This window comes from Akebia trifoliata, chromosome 11 (genome assembly GCF_017979445.1).
Source record: "Akebia trifoliata isolate Shusen 1 chromosome 11, ASM1797944v1, whole genome shotgun sequence".
Classification (NCBI taxonomy): Eukaryota; Viridiplantae; Streptophyta; class Magnoliopsida; order Ranunculales; family Lardizabalaceae; genus Akebia; species Akebia trifoliata.
In genome coordinates, this window is record NC_141385.1 from 5,337,265 (window position 1) to 5,358,408 (window position 21,144).

The window sequence follows — 21,144 nt, forward strand, 5'->3', positions numbered from 1 at the left end:
TTTTTGTTTTTTTTTTTGGGACCTTACCTCTAAAAATTGGTTCACCTCCTTCTCTTATTGAGCCAATTTTAAATTTTAAGACATAATAGTTTAAAAATAAACTCCTCCAACGTTTTAGATGGAAAAATATTAATAGGCAAATGAATCACTAGGAAATATTACCGTGGTTGGACCATAGAAAAGTCCCTAGAAAAATTGGAAACATATGTTACTTTGCAAACGGACCCTACACATTACAAATAGCTATACGGAAACGTTTGCTTGGCGTGTGGGATAGACATTTCACAACATCACGACACGTGCCGATTCACCATAACACACGATGGTACGTGTCTCACATTAGATTCATTAGCTGACCCTAGATTCTAGGACCACTGGTGGCTTATAGAATGCCAAGTCAGCAAAAAAAAAAAAAATTCACTCAAAAAATTTTCTTCCTCAAATTAATCAAAATTTCTGATTAAAAAATCTCTTTAATATTAGAGCTCCATTGCCCTCTAGTCTCTCCTACTATTTTTTTCTGGTTTCAGCCATTTTTTTTTTCATTCTTTGGAGTGATGGCTCAGTTACTCTCTCCTGTGTGCACAGACGCACTCAAATTCCGCAACTCCTCAAATTTCTATTGTTCTAGTAACCGATGGCGCATGTTAGCAAATACCACCAATCGGTTTACGAAGATCGGTGTGGATCGACGAAGAGGTCGTAAAATCAAGGCTGTTGCAGAAGATTCAGCTTCACAGGGAGCAACTGCTGATGATTATTACTCTGTTTTAGGACTGGTAATGAATTTTTATAAGTTTTTTTACGCTAAATTTTGATGTTTGTAACTAAATTTGTTGTGAATTTAGCAGTATTCATTTTAATTTAAGAGACATGATCTTTGATTTATTTAAGAATTTAGATTAGTTTTTTTTTATATATGCCAAATTTAGCTGAATTTTGATGTTTGTAACTAAATTTAGCGGAATTCATTTTAACTTAATGTTCAATTTAAGAGACGTGGTCTTTGATTCATCTAATGATTTTGGTAAGTTTTTTTTTAATGCTAATTTAGCTGAATTTTGTTGTTTGTTACTAAATTTAGCAGAAATAACTGAATGTTCAATTTAAGACACAGCATCTTGGATGATCTACCAATAGGCTTGACATTACAAATAGAGATTACTATTAGGTTTTTTTTATTTTTATGGTTTGGTTCTTATTTTCTTTACCACAATCTGGTTCTAGAATCTGATATTGTAAAAGGATTATCCCGTAATCAGAATCAGAAATGAGGCAGGACCCATATCTTGTGATTTTGAAATCTGTTTCTCGCATTTTTTTTGGCGCTAAAGTGCCTCTTTTCTGCTTAATTCAGTTATTTGTTGATGTTAATCACACTGGTTGGTTGAATGCACCAGGTGCCGGATGCAACGCCAGAGCAAATAAAGAAGGCTTACTACAATTGCATGAAAGCTTGCCATCCAGACTTGAGTGGCAACGATCCCGAGACCACAAACTTCTGCATGTTCATCAATGAGGTTTACACGGTGGGTTATTATTTATAGTTTGGATGTTTAAATTTGTGGTGATTTGCAGTTTATATGTTAAATTTGTTGTCTCGGTTAAATTTAATTTGGTTCATTGATGCAGACACTCAGCGATCCCGTGCAACGTATGGTTTATGATGAGATTCATGGGTATGCTCTAACAGCAATAAACCCTTTCTTGGATGATTCTAGCCCAAAGGATCATGCTTTCGTTGATGAGTTTAGTTGCATAGGTATTATGAGTTAATTTGATCCCTCCAGTTCTTGGAAGACGTAACTTTTGAGTTCAACCCTTTTTTTTTTAATATTTCCTTTTATTTGCAATTTGTTAGGCATAGTGAATTTTGGGCTACCTGATTAAGAGCAAATCCAAGGGGAATATCCAAACTGACTAGCTATAATGTCTAGCCCCTCCATTTTGGATATTCAAGGGGTATGCACTCCAACCAGGGTATAAAAAATGATTATCCATAAATATTTTAATATATTTTTAATTGAGCTAGAGATGTCTAGTGCATTGGAGATCCCTAAAATCCAAAACGACTTCTCCAAAATAGTAGTTGGGGGATGGAGAGTCTAAACTTGCTAGCCAAAATGGATAATGAAAATCCCATTCTCCATTATGGAGAATGGGATGGATAGTAGAGACAGATTTTGGATTTGGCTCTCCAAAATGGCAGTTGAGAGGGGTTGGCGAGTCAGATGGAGAATGCATTGGAGTTGCTCTAAGAAGAGGAGTATTCTATCCTCCTCCCCTTTACTCCTTTCAATGCCTTCCCAAAGTTCTCTTACCTTGGCTTCATGTCCTCTGTAGGGTGTCCTAGGAAAGCACTAATGGCCTTTAGTTTCTCCCTGAACCATGTGGAAATGTCGTTGCAGATCCCTCATCTCCATGCCCAGACCCAAAAAAACCTGGGTATATCTTTCTGATTTTCTTCCAATTGACCCTCTAAAAGTGGCCACTTCAATCCCCTGAGTTGCGCTAGTAGGGCTAATGTTCTTTGAGGACTCCATGATCCCTCCCCCATTGTTAAGTCCCAGAGTGTGAGTGACCATCCAAGCATTACCACTTTCAGTAGGAAACATTACTAAATTTCCATTATACACTTACAGAGTTTCCTTTACCAGGTTCTCAGCAACAATCTATTGATTATCCCTAGATGCAGTCTCATTGGCTCAGTTACTGGGTTGAGGGTAGACTCAATAACTGATAAGAGATCAACCTCTCTGGGAAATCAGCCAAGAACATGCCCGTTCTCACCGGATATGGTGAATCCATTAGAGGGGAATCTGTATGGGTCACATCTTCCAAATTTTCACCATAAATGACTTCCATTCTTGGGGTTTCACCATATTAAATGTTTTTGGTGCCACCCCAGTCCCGATGATACTAATATCGGATGATCAACAGTCCTTTTCCCTTTAAACTCTAAAAAAAAAGGTTTGATTCGGGGAAGAGAAAGAACTGAGCTGAAGATATAATATTTGTTATATACAATATATGTTTTACATGATATCCTATGTAACAAACCTCAAGTTTTGACAATGAACTCATTGTGTGATCATCTTTGTATTGATAGGCTGTAAAAATTGTGCCAATGTCGCCCCAGATGTTTTTAGAATTGAGGAAGACTTCGGAAGAGCTAGAGTCTACGGCCAATCTGGCAACCCTGAATTGGTTCAGCAGGCTATTGATAGCTGGTGAGTGACTATGATCTGCTAGTGTTATTTGCATGGATTTTTGTTTTTGCTAATCTATGTGGGTTATGTTCGAGAAAACATTTATGAATGTTATAGTCTCTAGTTTATCTATTGTTATCTCCTTCGAGAAATCATGGTTCTTAGAAGAAACAAACAAGTAATACATGGAGAGAATATTAATAGGTTTGCTCTTGGTGTTATTCTGCCTTGTTGAATAGGGATGCTTTGTACAAAGGACATTCTTCTACTTTATAAGTTTCCCTTTCATAGTTAGATATCATTTTGTATTCAATTTATAGGGTCTATAGCAGTGCTTGACCTAACTTGGTCATGGTTGATTGTTGTTGGAGTAAAGGGGGAATGGTCATTGGTGAGAGCCGACTCTTTGATGTCAGATAAAGCCCTTGAAATATGTCCAGAAACACAATATTAATTGGTCAAATGACACATATCACACCAAAATGGTTGCGAATAATCAGAAAAAAACCAATGGTTAACAACATTGACCAAGGCAACGACGAAGCCAACGTAATGATGACCATTATCAGATAAACTAACAATGGAGGGATGAATCTTGAAGATACCGTTCCAAAGATCTCTCATCCCATATACCAAGAGAAAACTTGCTTTGATACTACTTCGTGTAGATGGAAAAGATGGGTGTTTGTTAATCTGAAAAAACCAAAAATTCGAAGAGGAAATGAGATGAAAAATAATGTTCGTATTGATAAAGATACTGGAAATGAAAGGGAAGGTGACAATGAGATCCAAGAATGAGTAAATGTTGCATGAAACAGATACGAAGGTCGTCAAATGTAAGAATTACCACAACTGGTTGCTGGTTGATGCTGGAGCTTTGTAATTGATGGTTTAATCTATGAACCAATGAAACTAAGGGGAGGGGGGAGATCAAAACTGTTCCTCAGAGGAGATAAGTTAGGAAAATAAAAGTCAAAGCTGTCTCCTCCTTTTTTACAGTTGTGTTTAAGCGAATAAACTTTTGATCCTAGTGCCAATCCTGACCATTAAAAGAAACAAAAAGCACCCTCAAAAGAAGAAGTCCAAACAACCCATTGTGGACATGAAATCCCCAAAATAACCTTGGAAAGTACCCTAGTTTTTCCTAATTGAACCAGATGAGCATGGTTGGTGTGGGAGGTAAATTTCATATATTTTTTTTGATAGGCAGCTAAATTTCATATTTGCCATGATGGTGACGCATGTCACCATTGGGATACAAACTAAATATAGTGAAGCGTTTAAGTATAAAACCTGAGTCTGACTCCAAGCTTTGGCACTAGTATGTTGGAGTCGGACTCAAAAGCAAGGATCCTAAAGCCTTGGAGTCAGACTTGGTAGAGGCAATTCTTTGGGCTCATGGCAGGTCTAAGACAATTCTGAGCTATAGGCAATTACAAGTAAGTTCTGTTATTAGCATGGTTGTTACATGACGCGAGTAATGGGTGTACAATCACATACAAAGGTTAAAGGTTACTTACCCCCGGAAATATAGTAGGTTTAAATCTCATCTCGAAGCTTCATGAGAAAAATCGAGATCATCAAGACCAAGACATTATGAAACATTCTGAGACAATCTGAAACATTCTCAAAACATTCGATGTTTGGAGTTAATGTTTTGTTCTGGTTTTGGGCAAAACCGAAATGTCTCGGATGATACATTGAGACGGGATGGAACTTTAAACCATGCTATCAATATTTTCAAAATTAAACTTTTTTTTCCTCAAAACTGGATTTATTTGAACCAGCCACAAGAGGAAACCCCACTTCTGTTCTTTCTTCTCTATTATATAAAATTTGTCCATATTTTTTATCTCTTCCACCAACCACCCTAGTAGACCACCTGGAGAAGTTGTTCCCTATTTCCTTAAAAATTACCCTATAGATACCAAGCTGTTCATACCCCCGCCACAAATTGCAATTTGATGAGCTATCAATCAGTCAACTCCTCATTGGCGATGTAAATAGCACACATTATGTAGAGTTGTATGTCTACTTATTAGGTGGCCAACCTTGAGTATACTCCGCACAGATTTTTCCGGAAAAAGGACTTTGGGATAGAGGCAGCCAACTTTGAAATGGAGAGTACACTGAAAATATCTATGCATTCATGTTCCTAAATCCTCTCATCCTTAATATCTGTAAGAACCTGATACTATACTCAATTGTGGGGTAATTGGACTAGATTTCTCACCTCCCATTTGTTTTACGTTTCTTTTTCATTGTTACTGAATATTTGAACTGCGAAAAATTGAATCTGTGCAATCAGTAAGAATTCATTTCTCATATTATAATTGTGAATCTCGTACTGATTCTATTTATAAGTCTGAAAGCTTTGGGAATTGTGACATGCCATCAGACTCTGACCATTTTATGCTTCTTTCATTGTCTGTTGATTATTCAAAGGTTGCTAGTTCAGAAAACTTATAACAATTGGCTGAGTTAATCTTCATTCTTCTCAGCCCAGTAGACTGCATTCATTGGACTTCTGCTGCACAACTATCTTTGCTGGAAGATGAAATGCGCAGGGTGGAAAGAGTAAATGTAAGATACAAAACTATTGCTTAACATAACTGTTCATTTTCACTTTTAAGAGGTTAATCTTTAAAGGCTTTATTGCGTTCATTACTGGATCACAACCTCAGGAATCATTGTGGTTAAAACTCAATCATCATCCAGTTGTTAGAGATACCATTCATAATTTTTCCTACAGAACAAAGCTAATCATAATCCGAATATGGCGTCTAATACCCTCAATTAACTATAAGGAAAAAATTGCCAATAAGAATACAGTAGTTGACATCGTCTAGTTCGTATTGCAGAGTTTATTTATTATATAACATTTATGTACAAAGAATTGGTGACTTCCCAAGGACACTGACGCACTGATAAGTGAGTAAAGTGTATGCTACATAATGAAACATCATCATCACCATCAAAGTCGGCTAAACAAATCCTTCCCTCCTTTCAATTCTATCCAGAGTCATGTCTCCTCTTATTGAAATTGTGTTCATGTCCGCTTTCCCTATTAATCCATGTTTTTTTCAAATTTCATCTTTCCTAGTCTTTCCACTCCTCCATCTCAACATCCTCATATCTTTTACGCTCGATCTATTAACATGATGCTTCTCAATCTCCCAACATTTAGCTACCTAAGGAAGCCATTACAAGGGAACTATTCAATGATACCTCCCAAAGATTTTGATTCGTTAGTTCTCAATACCCAAACTGTGAAACTAGGTCTGTACTTAGTTGTGTCAGATGAAAACCATTATGACCTTGGCATGCCTCAATTTTATTCCTTTAAGTGAGCAAGACCCTAACCAACGGTTGATGTAGCTGTCTAAAGTCCCACAATTCCAGCAACTCATGGTGCTAATTTTATCAGTCCGGAAGTTTCAATTGGAGGAGACAATCAAACAAATGATGATCCTAGTATGGTACAAAAAAATACTGGAGTGGTTTAAAAAATGAAGAGTAATGGACCGAGAAAACAGCTTTGCTTTGATTTTTGATACTGTACACCAAGTCCATACTAGTACCCTAAGCATGGTTGATAGAACACGGGATTGGACCAGAATTTATGGAATTTAAGAGTCTCTAGGTTCACTGACATTTCAATTTTCCGTATTAGGTTTTTCGCTTGTTCAAGAGTTAGTTGTAACTGTTCTGACTCTAAGAAGCATTGATTGTTATTGTTGGTATTCATCATCATCATCATCATCACCCTTGAAGGAGTAATCTGTGATGAGATCACTTGTGAGATCTTTGGTCTAGATTATTGACCAGAATTTAGCACATGATTGCTAAAGGAGTAATCTGTGTTGCGTAGTTTCCTGGCAAAAAACCAATTTAATAGTTATGGTATCAAAATTTGATTGAGTAGACAATAAACATTTTTTGTTTGGAAATATAATGGTAGTTCATGATATATGTTCTCTACCTATAATATTCAATGGCTATACATCATTGATGAAAATCATGCATCTAGCATTAAAAAAAAAAAAGAAGAAGAAAGAAAGAAAGTAAAAAGAGAGAGAAAAAATAGATTTCCACTAGCACTAAAGTTTTGCTTGGAGCATCACATTAAATTCCTAAAGTAATGAAAATAACAATTTTCTATTTATAAGCATAATAGTGTATGCTTATGAATGGCACACTATTGGAGACATTTGTGATATTTCTTGCAAGTAATAATTAAAGTGGCTAAAAAATATGAGTTGCTTTGAACAGGTGGCGCTTATGCTTTCTGGAATGGGAGCTTCATCTGATGTTTTCAGAATGGTATTGACTGAAAACATTATTTTGATCTTCCAGTGGTTCCACTTGGTGTTATTGTTTATTGAAGGTTCTTCCTAGATTAACTTGTGACTCAAGCTCAACTCAACTGCCCCTTTTCGTTTCGCAATGTGTGTGTGTGTGAGAAAGAGAGACGGGCTTATATGGACCAAAATACCAGTTATCTATATGGATCGCATGTCCATGTTGCAGCTGAAAACACGATTGCGTGCCCAAATGGATGTAGAGAATAAAATTTTATGAACTCCCCCCCCCCCCCCCCCCCAAATTTTTTTTTTTTTTTGATAAAGGACATTTTTTGACCATTGGATTTAATTTTAAAATGTGAGAGTTTAGTGGTTGTCCATTTACAAAGTTAAGACACAATGTGAAAAAAGCCCTAATTTGACGGACCAAGAGGTCAAATTGGTGTCAAATTTTTCATTGTCAAAATTTTTTTTTTTTTTGACGGGCCGAAACTGTCAAATTAATGAATGATGAGAGGAATTTGACAGCTCTAAGCCGTCAAATATGAGAACATCAAGAATTTAGATGGTTCTAGACTGTCAAAATTCAGTTTCTAAAATTCGTGGGCCTTGGCCCGTCAATTTTTTGTGTTGAATTTTCCAGTTTTCACACAGTGAGATCTGGCACCAAACAAATTTTTTTTTTTCCAAACCCAATCTAGACCACGAAATCTATAGGTCTGAGGTGTCATTTGGACCTACAAGGCCCAAATGAGGAGCTTGGTCCAGGCTCTACATTGTCCTCGGTCCATGTAACCTTTTCCCATATATTTATGTATGTATCTAAACCATATACACATTTTATTTGTACTTTTCGATCAACGTGTAAAAACTTGGAAAAGAATTTAAACTATAAGAACGAAAGAATTTAATTAAATCTGATGGATACATGCAGTTGTATCACAACTTTATTTGGTACAAAATATAAAACTAGAATTGTTAAAATGACATTTAATGTTTTTCTCCTACAGTACTTTTTGTAGATTTCACTTTATAGTTATGTTTTGTCAAACTTTCTTCTCATTTGCATTTCTGCATTAAAACGGTCTAGTATTCTTTGAGATAAGGCGTGTAGTCCCCTATGTTTTTTCAAGTCGACTTCCATTTATACTCTCACAGACCTGGTATTAGTTACCGAGGAAAATCATGTAAATTTTTGGTTTAGAGCTGTTGAATAGCTTTGAACTGACAGCTCCAAGGAAATAGAACTTATATAGGCCATCATGTTCTTTATTTTGTAGCAGTAATGATGAATTAATAATGTTTTTATTCAAGGCAGCTTATATTCTAGTGATGGAATTACTATAAATAACATCAGATCGAGCTAAGAGAATTGAATTTGGGAGTTCTTTGAATTGTAACTCTTCAGTTGGTAGACAATGTTTATAACATTCTTATGATCTGAGTCGGACAGGTTTTCTCAAGGGAGAGATTTTCTTTTCAAATCAAATGTTTATCGATATTAATTCGTTGCTTTCTCATGCTTTTGTCGTTTCTTATCTCCTCAACATCTTTACTACCATAATAATATGACAGGCAAACTCTCGGTGGGAAAAGCGCCAATCGAAAGTCTTGGTAAGAATTCTAACTCTACTATTATTTATGTTTTTAGGGGGATGAATATTTGTGTTAACCAACATGTCATACAAACTTTTCTTATCACTATTATTTATCAATCATTGAAATTTCTTTTTCTTTTGTCATGCATGAGTACGTCTTTTTTACTAAATCATCATTTTAGCCTAAATTATTTCTATTTAGTTTCTCTACTCCAGCAAATTATGAGCGCTAATTTCCAAGACAACTGTTTTAGATTGTTTACAAACCAGTTATGTAAGAAATTACAAGTACTTTCTAGGTAGTATTCCCAAATTTTGTTCTCCAGAGAAAATAAAATGAAATTCCACCTTTGAAGATTTTTGATTCCTTGGATCCTGTCATCATACTTTATATTACAATCCTGATCCAATTTATTGTGGGGTAATATTTTCATGTTGCTAATGATGTAGATGATTTGTGTTGAATATTTTTGGACTTCAACATAAATTCGTTGGACCTAGTGTAGTAGCACAAGGTGCGAGACAAGTGACAAGAGTTCTCTTTGAGACATCCTCACCATTATCCCAAAAATTTAGAGTTCCTCCTTTCAATTCCATCTAAATTGAAATAACAAGGAATTTCACTATTTGCCTTAATTTACGGAATAAAGATAATCTTCCTCAAATACTATAGTAGAATATTAAAAAAGTAATTGAGTGGTTGTACACAACTGTCAACTTTAACCCTTATTGCACCCTTGTTATTTTTTGCACAAATAAGACTACATCATCACATTATTCTTCCCAATTAACTATCAGTTGTAAAATCATGACACACACATACCTGTTGACAATAAAAATAGAATCATTCAAATAATGAGGACCTTTGATGATACTGCTGTAATACCTGAATTCACTGAATTAGTTCTAGAGCTAATCATTCAAATAACGAGGATCTTTGATGATTTGCATCAAGATACCGCTGTAATACCTGAATTCACTGAATCAGTTCTAGAGCTAATCTGTATTCCTCATTTTACGTCAGATTAGATAAATGAGTTTTATGTCATGCACTCATTTTAATAATAGTAGACAAAGATTATTAGATTTGGAATATGTTCATTGTCCATTGTTTTTTAGAGTACATGACCCTCTTTGTTTGCCTACTTTTTCAATTGAATTTCAGAATTATCGTATTAAATATGAAATAATATTTAGAGAACTTGTTTTCATTAATTTATACAGTTCAGAACATTTACTAACCCCTAATCTACTTGCTTAACCACTAAAAGAAGGAACACTTTAAGGGAATCGTTGATGATTTCAATTGTCGAAGTTGTTCCCATCTGAGAGTGTTTCTATGACAACTTTTAAAAATCATCTTCACCTACTAATGGACCAAGCACTAATTATCTTGTCTACACAAAAGACAAAATTGCAAGTGCAATTTAGGAGATCAGGCATGAAGGGGAATGGGGTGGTGGGATTTTGTTGGTACTTCAGTATCATGTAATAATATAGAACTAACATATACATACAAGGTTTAAAATTTATTTCATCTTGGTTTTTCTCAACCAAGACAAACTGGTTTTTTGACTTAACTAATACTGAAATTTAGGCAAAAATCCTATTTCCCTAATGTTTCGATTGTTTCAACTTGACTTGGTTCACATTGGCTTGTCTCAATTATACAAACAATTAGAGAACGTAAATAAAAGCAAAATCCAAAGATTTCTTCTCCAAAATTATTGATGTTCTTCATACTATCAATTATTGATGTTGTGTCATGCAGAATATGTTTGTAAAAGAGACACAGTACAACTTCTCAGAAGCATCACACACACACCCAAATGGAGAGACACCTTACCATTCTAGAATCTAGATTATCTAAATATTGCAAATTCCAAGGTTTAACCGCTTCTAGCATCTTTACTTTAAGCTTATTTATTCATCAAATATATTATTTTGGGTTTTACTTGAATTTGTTTGTTTGTCATCATTTCTTCTCTTAATTCATGAAAGTTCCATTTTCAGGATTTGTTTTAGTTTTTCACCTGATCGAGAAAATATCCGAGATGAGATTTTGTTCTCTATACATTTTTAATTCTGACACTTTTGATGCAGGAAAAGGCTAAAGTGAGGATGATGAAGAAGAAAGATTCTAAAAAACCTGGATCATACTGGGATGACCTTTGGGGAAAGCCCAAAAACCACGAAAACTCAGGTACTATGGTGGGATATAATAAAATAGGCTAATTTTGAACTTACTAGATTGAAGTACCATCTGGCTGTATTAATTTTGTTCCGATTTCTTCAACCATTTATTGCTTTTATTTAATTTATTTTCTCGTGTTAACGTTCAATATTATTTTAGTACATTCTTTATATATTATAGGCCTCATAATTCTCTATGCCTAATAGGTCCCCTTGTGAATTAGTTGATGGGGGCTACTTTTCTAATATACTTCCATCACTTTTAACTTCTCTTTGTAAGATGCCTCTTAATTTTAAAGTTTTCTTGAAGAGATTTGTTATATACTTGCACAGGAAGCACAATCCTGAAGTTATATATATATTCCCCAACCATTTCATAAGATATGGAACTTTATCTGAGGAATGTTTAGTTATTTATTCATTTTTTTTTTCAATCAATAAATTGTATTGAAGGAATTTTCATTCAGATTTTTTCTGTATTCTCTGCTACTGTGATGTAAGGGTAAATACCATTATAAGTCCCATATGAAGCAAGTTTTTTTTTTTTCTTGTTTACATTGGTGAATTTTTTGTACTCTAGAGAAGCTGAATTGCTGTTTGTACATGTTTCTGCAGCAGTCCTGAATCTCTAGCCTTATGTTCGTGCATGAACAACTTATATGCACCGTGGGCTTAGACCCATAGCTTAGTTGGTTTGACACATTACAAAACAACTTTGAGGTTGTGGGTTCAAGTCCTACTTACCCATCAAAAAAAAAAAAAAACTTAAATGTACCTTCAAAATGATTGATTTGGCATCCCAGATAGGTTTGGGTCCTAGTTAAGGTGACCCAGGAATCGTAATTGAAAAATATAGCAATAATGCTTCCCCTCGTGTTGACTTTAGTGTCTTTCCATAACACTATTGTGACAATTGCATCGATTCTTTTGTTTGTCTACACCAAAAGTTTGTGAGGCATTGGTAGTTCACTAGAACTGCATTTTACATATTAATTTGCATGACTTGTCTCTTTAGTAGAATTAAATTGAAAAGGTAATATTGGTTTGTTGGCAGAGGAGGACATAAAAGAGAGATCGAAGCGAGCTGCTGCAGCAGCTCGAAGATGGAGGGAGTACTCAAGGAAGGGCGCCGATAGACCTCCCACTTTCAAATTGCCAGAAGTGATCTCCAACAAGGATTGATCCTAGCAGTTTCAGGTACCCATATATTGTTCAATCAAATGTAATTAACAAATTTAAAAGCAAATTATTTCTAGAATGCAAAGAAAATCCTCTTATATATAATATATGTAAAACCCATCTCTATTCATGCAAAATTAAAATTAAAAGGAGAAATTTATAGAAGCAGTATAAAAGTGCCTTCCAAGTTTCAATTCTGTCCTTCAAAGCTATCATCACATAGCTGCATTCAGCAGCCAAAGCATTACCACTAGTATTAAACTTGATTCTTTACCCTCACAAAAAATAAGAAGGTAATTTTGTGGTACTCCTCTGGTTTTGGTGTATATTCCATGTGCCTCGCCCCTATGAATTTTCAAACTGATGAGGTGCCCCCTTGACAACAATCTTCTGGGAGACTAATAGAAACTGGCCTAAACACCATAGTCTTCAACCTCTTGACCGAAAACCTTGATTTTGTTTTCTTCTAGAAGGCATTATTTTCGACCTATTCAACCGTTGCTATTAAAACTTTGATATATTTGACGACTCTTGAGATTTTATTCGAAAACATACCCATTATGTTCAACTCTTGATTTATTTGGTAAATTCTTCTTGATTTTGTCATTCTTCAAGATTCTTCATTTGACAATGCCTGAACATGTGAAAATTCATCCACTTTAATCTTTCGTTACTTCTAAACATAAACATCGAAATAATATTAAGCCTTTGACTTGTATACAACTCTGGAATAATCATAACTATAAATAACTTTTCTAATTGAAAATATACATAATGATAATTATGTTCGAAGAAAATAAAAACTCAAGATGTTTTGAAAACTCCCATCTTATCTGATTGATCTTAAAGGTTCACACCGTTGGTCTCTAAACCTAGTCCAAAACCTCAACACTGTGGGGACATTAAAGGAAATCACGATTTTCAACCTTTAGAGTGAGTGCAATAGGATTTTAGGGCTTTATGCAAGTGATTGAGGACAAGGGCCTTTCAGTCACTTTCTGTTAGTCTTTCACAGAAGATTGGTCAAGGGGTACGTCATCAATTTGAAAACCTAGGGGCAACTCAAATATACGGACACGCCAGAGAGGCACCTGAAAATTTACCCTCAACAACTTCACCACCTTATCTGACATTTTTAAAGTTATAAAAATCTTTGAAATATTACCTCTGACCAGAGGGACCGGATGAGGCAGGGCCAGAACCAAGGCATATGGGTCCCTCTCCCGGGCACGTGCAACACTTGTGGATCACACTCACCATGTAAGTGAGGGAGTGCCCTCACAAGTGAGACCGCGGAAATATTGCTCATACTGGGTATCGAACACACAACCTACTGACTCTCATCTCCCAATTCAGTTTTTACTAGAGGGAGGAAATATTAAGTTATAAATATATTTATTAAATTCTTTCAAGTCAAGAAACACAAGACAAAAATCCAGGTATGAAGACTATGAAATAGCGTCGTTCGCTTCATTTTTAGTCATCTTTGGGGGTAAGATATAATGTGTGGGATGTTGCAGGCACTATTAAGTCCTAGTCCGATTCTAGATTTGATGGACTGAAAATTATTGAACCTGATCCTACATTACATGTTCAATATGAAGGCCTCAATCCTTGTTTTGAGTTAACTTGATGAAATTTTGAGAACATTAATGGGGAATTTCTAAAACATAGATAGATATAGACATATAAAGTACATAAATCATACATAAACACGAGCTCGAGCTTATGTGTAAAGGAATCTGACCTTTTGGGACCATCTCTACAAGTCGCAACCAAACCATGATAAGGAAATGGGCACATGTGGACGTTAAGAATGCACAATGTGGATGAATGAATATGCTCTTGAATCTTCTGTTTTAAAGCATCAAAATTTGATTTTTTTTTTTTTTTAAATAACCAACCTGAAAGAAAATACAAATAAAAATAAAAGTAAAAGCTAAAAAAATAAATAAATAAATAAAATCAGATTGTTGAAGTAGGAAAAATCATGGCCAGTTCTCTTCCTTTCTAGGACTTGCATGAGTGGATGGTAGGACATTCAAATCATGGATTAAAAATGGTTTCCTAGCCTCTGTCACCAACGAAACCGAGTTGACTCGTCTAAGTCATATGTTTAAAATTATATATCATTATAATTACACACTTTGTTAATAAGGTGGATTACTAGATTCTCAGTCACAAAATTTTTTTATAGATAAAAATATTTAAATCATTTGATTAATTTTTTAATTAAAAACACAAAAACCCAGTTGACTCAGTCAAAATTTCATAAATTTGACAGTAACCATCTTACCCGACATCCTCCGAGATTGGGTTGACTTACCCTGAATGATTTTGGTCTCTCCAACAAGTTTTTAAAATGAGTCACTATAAACTGACTCATTTAGGATTTTTTAAAATCTTCCTCTTTCTCTCCCGCCTCCATCATATGTTAAACCTTATTCCGGCTCTCATTTCCCCCACCTTGAATCCATTAAATTCATTCGACGCTCTCATTTCTCTCAAAATGACACCTTTCAACCAAAAAAAAAAATCATCAATAGATGATTTTTTGTCAATGACAAACAACGAATCTATAAGAATCATCGAAGCTTCATATGTTCTGTTTGAATTCACATTTCTATATTTTTTTAGTCAGGTGCATTGCATATCCATCGTACTTGTTTTTCCAATATATATATATATATATTTTATCAACTTACCCAAATCAACTCACAACTCATCGAGTTGACATGACTCATTTGAGTTTGGAAACTATCATATATAGTACCAACATGTGCTAGAAATAGAAATAAAGAAGAGACAGACATGAAGGCTTCTTTTTTGTACATGGGCCACGCATTCACATCTATACATGGCTAGGACAAGAGTTAGAGTGTAAAAGATCGTCTACACCATAAACTTTGTACGAGTAAGATAAGGGAAATAAAGGAAAGAAACCCATTAATTTGAAGAACAAAGGCATTGTTCATGGAATTGGCATATGCTTTTGCATATCCATACTTCTAAAACCCATAAATAGGAGAAGTTATCATCAGCTCTATATTTGTGATTCACACGTAGTACCCTCGGATCTTAAATTGCTGCAGGTGCATTACAGGGTACTATCTCCCTTGGCAACTGACCCACTCTACCACACGTGTACAATCCACATGTGTTACCGCAGTGTGTCCATTGCCAAGGAGATTTGCCCAGCAATTCTTCTTGCAGAGTCCAGCACTTCATCACCCTCGAAATTCCAAATGTGTGTTGTTAATTACAATGCTGCATCGGCCAAGGATAACGTATGCACGTGTACACATTCACACACACACACACACACACACACACAGACAAAAAAAAGAAAATTATAGTTACACTAGGATTATCTTGTAGGTGTTTCATCTCATTCTCATCGGTATCTACGATGTCTCTCCCTTGTTATTTAAAAAAAAATGATTTTCTTCCTTAAGGGCATGGTTGATTGCAGAGAAAATATTTACTTGGCAAATCATATGTCAGGCAAACCTTTTCCACGGTGTGAGTACATCATGAAAAATCACGTCGAAATCCCTTTGTACTAGGGATGCAACTTGGGCGGGCTAACCCAAACTCAACCCGATCGATGGGTGAGCTTGGGCTGAGTTATATAGAAGATGATGAACCTGGGTTAGGATATCTCAACTCGAACTCAATTCGGTTTGAGGGTTCGGCCAACCCAACCCAACCCAAACCCAATGCTATATATAACATATAAATATTTTTTTAGGTATCTTTTCTTAAATATATTTGTAAAACTAAGGAAAAAAAATCTTTTATTTAATTTTCTTTCTATTTAAATTTATTGCTGTATATGTTTATGTATAATAGTACAAAATTTTGAAGATGAAGAATCCAACCCGTCAAAAGTTACCTAACTCAGACTAACCCGAACTCAACTTGATTTTATAAGCTCAATCACAAATTGAGTTTAGGTTGAGGGTTCTACAACTTGATTTTAAGAATGGACGTTTTCTGTATTCCCAAAATTTAAAATCCAAATCCAATGATAAAAAAGTCTTTATTTTTTTCAACTTACTAAAATTTTGGCTTGACATCCATGTGGTACTTGTTCACATTTTTAAATGCCATATGATGTGTTATCCATACACATAGGTGGTCCTTTGATTGATCATATCAATAGGTAGTGGTTAACAATGATGATTATAGCCAATTGATGATAATTTCACTACGTGAAAAAAGGGATAAATTCAACGGATCTCGATTTTTTCATGTAGTGTTTAAAAGAGTCTGGTTGAATTTACCCTTTTTTCACAATGTTTATTTTTTTATCCTCTAGGCTATCAAGGGATCTGGTTAGCGAGGTGAAAGGTGGGTTTCATAGTTTTTGAAACCAAGGCCATGTATCAACACTCCACAAGGTGGCTTTGTTACGGAAGCTTTTATGAGAAATCTTAGTTTTTACTCCATGCAATTCAAGGGTATGCCCTCTGTGGTTCTTGTATAATCAATTTTTTTTTTCTTTTGTGTATAAAACCCTTAACTCTTGTGTACATTAGAGTTTATGCATGTGCATCCTTTTTTGGAGTTAAACCGTAGAAAAGAAAAGATAATAAAGTTAGAGAGGCATTAACATGAAAAGGGGTGAGAATTATTAGAAAGAGAGAGATTGAAGAGGAAAGACGATATCAAAAGTTGAACAGATATTCTTAGAAAGAGGGGGAAGAGATAAGACAATAATGATAAAAATTGTCATTGATGTTTGTGGTGTGATTAAATCCCAACCCGCCTTTATTGGGGGAGGATAAAGATTGAGACAAAACGAGAGGACAACCATCCTATTTTGTTATACACTAGAGTTTGCTCATGCCTATAGACAAGTATCATCTTTGAGGTTAAGGAGATAGAAGAGGAAAGACGATAAAAGTGGAAGGGTATTATTGGAAATGAGGAGAGAAAAAGAAATATAATAAAATTTGAGGGGTATTCTTGAAAATAAGGAGAAGATAAAAAAGAAATAAAGTTGAAAATTATCCTCCAAATGCGTGGGAGATTGAATTTGAATCCCTCTTTGTGGAATAATAAACATTGGGAAGACAATTGTTATGTTTTATTATGAATAATGATTTTCTAACTAGAAAGTCTTCACTTAGTCAGTACTCAGCTGACGTATTACGGACATGGAACCATAAATCTATTACCTCGGGATACACAAATGTAAATCCCCATAAAAGATATGCATGTGTGTATCTCAGGGAAATAGATCTATAGTTCAATGTCCGTAACACGTCAACTGAGTATTGACCGAGTGAAGACTTTCTAGTTAGAATATCAACACTCTTTTATCATATAGATGTGTCTGGGTCAGGTTTCGTTCGCTCAAGAAAGATGACTCAATAAGGATAAAAAAAAGATCATACAAGTAATTATGTAATTGAATAAATACCCTAACTATATGATCTAATCCTATAATAACGATTCAATTTATCAAAGTACACCATACCACCATAGAAACTCTAATGCATGTAAGCACAACCTCTTCCAATGCTTTAGACTCTGCTACATTATTTGACATATATTGTTCCAACGCAATACTGAAAGCAGCGAAGATGTTGGCACTAGAAGCCCTAGATACCCTTTCCACTTGGCCAAAATTTCCCAAACTGGAACCATCAATAATATATATTTTCAACCACCCCTCTTTTTCCCTTGCCCAAATAGAACTTATTTCAGGCATCCTGTTGATCTAACTTGGATTTCAAAATCTTCCAAATGTTCTATTACATTTCCATTCAATCGAAGCTTTTGTATTTTGGATACCATCTATCTCCTTCAATTAGGCACAATTTTATTAGGACTTTACTTTCCAATTAGGACTAATATTATTTTCTAGCTTTTTGATTAGGATTGTTATTGCTTTCCAATATGGATTTTGTTGTTCATAGGACTTAGTTTTCAATTAGGATGTTTCTTTGAGGGATTTTTCCTCATTAGATATGTTCTTCTTGAGATTATATATTGATGTAACCTTGGGTTCTAGGAATTCAAGAATAATTTTGATAAATAAAATTTATTTGAGGAGGATGACACCCGTATTGTGTGATCAATTTGTTTTCTTTGCTTATTCTATCTTTGAACCATGCAAATTGGTATCAGAGCATCAATCTTATGGCCCCCAAAGTAATAATAATAATAATAAAAAGAAAAAAAAAAAAAACAGAACAAAACAAATGCACAACCAAATCAAGGGCATGAACATTTTTCCATGGAATGGGATTTGCAGCAACACAAGGACTTAGTTCAGTTTAAAGAATGCGAGAATCTCTTGTGGCAATGGCTAAGAAATAAGATGAATTTCAGTATCTAGGCATGGAGGAATTACAACAGCTGCGACCAAATTCAAAAATAGGATTCCCAAAGAGGCTTCTCATTCTCGGGCTCCAACAAACCTTGATTTTATGAAATTTGATAGTTCTAACCCACTTGATTAGATATCAAGTGTCGAGCAATTCTTCCGTTACCATCATATACACCTGACCAAAAAGTTGAGATTACATCCTTCCATTTGGAAGGCAATGAAACTGCCTGGTTTGATTGGCATGAAAAACAATACCATATTATTACTTGAGACGAGTTTGTTGATGCAGTTATAACTTATTTCAGTTTTCCGTTCATAAATACTTCTATGGCTCTCTTTCTAAACTACAACGGGTTAGAGAAATGGATGCAATCATATTATAACGCATAAGATACATTTTATCATTATCAATGTATCTCATCACAAAAGGAAAGTAGTGATGGAGAATATATATATAGAAATATCAATAAATTAGAATAATTATATTAGATTAATTTCCTTATCTTGGTTGATGTAATCTCTATAAATATCCTATTGGATTTATGTAATTAATCATCTAAAAATTCTTAGTAAAATTTAGTTTACAGATTGACCAAATCCATAAGTGATTATCAAACTAGTTTTAAGTGTCATGTCGAACACATTATTGGATAGAAGAACAACTTAAGGGTTGTTTCCTCAATGATTTCAACGATGAAATTCAATATTAGTTAACCACATTTCAACAACCTAGCCACATTAATTGGCTATTTGGTCCAATTCTTGCCCTACCACCCCAACCACTTTTGCTACAGTCCCTACAACTAATTTGATTCATTCTACAGGGTCGATTTCCATTTATCGTTTGGTTCCATAAAAAATTGATAGAGGAGCACATGAACGATAATCTATGTTTTAATTGTGAGGAGATTTTCAAACATGGGCATAGGAGTAAATGTCCACTGTTTTTATTAATGCAAGCACTGAAATCATTCATACGATGAGCATCGGACAGTTGGCCTCCAAAATTTTCATTATGGAAGCTAATGACATTAAAATCGTGCATCGTGACAACCCATGGAATTGAACATTTACGGTACTCTTTATATGTATTCTTAAGTTCTCTTTTAACCCTTTAGCCAAACGCACTTGAACTTTATATCAAATTTTGAAACCGGACGGTTTAATAACAATTGAAGAAAATTAAACCTTATTGATAATTCTTGAATGATTATTAGATGAACTTGGTATTTGTAGATACTACATCAGTTAAAATATAGAAAGCAGCCTAATTTAAATATTCTAATTAATTACTAATAGTTTTCTAATGTAGAATGTTGATCCTAATTGATATTGCTCATGCCTTTTAATAGAATGCATATATATCATTCTCTAACAATACCAATTGTTGAAAATACTGATACCAGTGGTAGAAATGGTTTTGATACTAAATGTCGAGTCATACCATGAAAATCTGGAATACGAATTTCAATACAAATCCAGTAAAGGGCTATTTAACATACTATCATTAAAAATTATGTCCCTGTTTGACAACCCAAAGACTATGAGTCCCTATTTGACACCTCTCTATGATAAGTTTAGGGGATCAATTCAAAATCAATTGGCAATGAGTGGAGAAGCCTAGGAGCTTATAAGGAGAGAGACAAGGCAATGAGTATCGAATGTGAGGACTAAACTCAACACACCTCAACACGTGTGGTGGATTGGGCCAAAGCATGTGGAGATATGGACTGGGTGACATAGAGGAAAGAAAAGCTTGCTCTAATATCATGATAAGTTTGGGGTTCCAACTCAAAATCAATTGACAATGAGTGGAGAGGCCCATGAGCTTATAAAGAGAGAGACAAGGCAATAAATGTTGGAATAGGGACTAAACTCAACACTCTACATTAGAGAATGGAGAGAGAAGGAGACTTTAATGTCAATATTAACACTTTAAGACATAAATTGATGAGTCTACCATTCAAAAGGGATAGGAGCTCTAATTTACACATAGAATTTGAAATTTTAGTATGTAAACCAACTTGCCTACCAAAAACTTTGATAATTATTTGGAAAATTTCCTGAAACAAAAAATAAATAGAGCTTTAAATTTTAAAATATCAATTACATTTTCTATATTAACAATACTTTAACCTGAGCGAGTCGACTTTTAAAAACAATGGTATACTACCCATGTATATGCAAGCATGGATAATTGGTTACATATTATACATGCATCCTAGCATAGATTGATAGTATTTATGACAAAATAGAGCTTCTGATAAGCATGCAAGAATATCATGTTAGGATATTATTAGAAAGTTGCTATTGCCACACCA

At 34.6% G+C, this 21,144-nt stretch overlaps 1 protein-coding gene across 2 annotated transcripts; it reads left to right on the plus strand.

Moving 5' to 3' along the window:
- Positions 1–470: 470 nt before the first annotated feature.
- LOC147390534 (DNAJ heat shock N-terminal domain-containing protein) lies at positions 471–12,677 on the plus strand. Of its 2 annotated transcripts, XM_086458255.1 has the most exons (9): positions 473–779; positions 1,401–1,529; positions 1,633–1,762; positions 3,110–3,230; positions 5,711–5,792; positions 7,482–7,532; positions 9,089–9,127; positions 11,215–11,314; positions 12,359–12,677. In XM_086458255.1, the coding sequence occupies exons 1-9, from the start codon at positions 558–560 to the stop codon at positions 12,484–12,486; spliced, it is 1,002 nt and encodes a 333-aa protein (XP_086314381.1). In that variant the 5' UTR covers positions 473–557; the 3' UTR covers positions 12,487–12,677. The 2 variants fall into 2 exon arrangements, with proteins under 2 accessions (XP_086314382.1, XP_086314381.1); XM_086458256.1 differs by lacking the exon at positions 7,482–7,532 and having other exon boundaries at positions 471–779.
- The last annotated feature ends 8,467 nt before the right edge of the window (positions 12,678–21,144 follow it).

What these genes read in the sequence shown, in the direction of transcription:
- LOC147390534 (XM_086458255.1), top strand. Translation starts at nt 558, where the DNA reads ATGGCTCAGTTACTCTCTCCTGTGTGCACAGACGCACTCAAATTCCGC. An exon ending in TGATGAGTTTAGTTGCATAG is followed by an intron (nt 1,763 to 3,109) that starts GTATTATGAGTT and finishes TTGTATTGATAG; the next exon opens with GCTGTAAAAATTGTGCCAAT. An exon ending in AGCGCCAATCGAAAGTCTTG is followed by an intron (nt 9,128 to 11,214) that starts GTAAGAATTCTA and finishes CTTTTGATGCAG; the next exon opens with GAAAAGGCTAAAGTGAGGAT.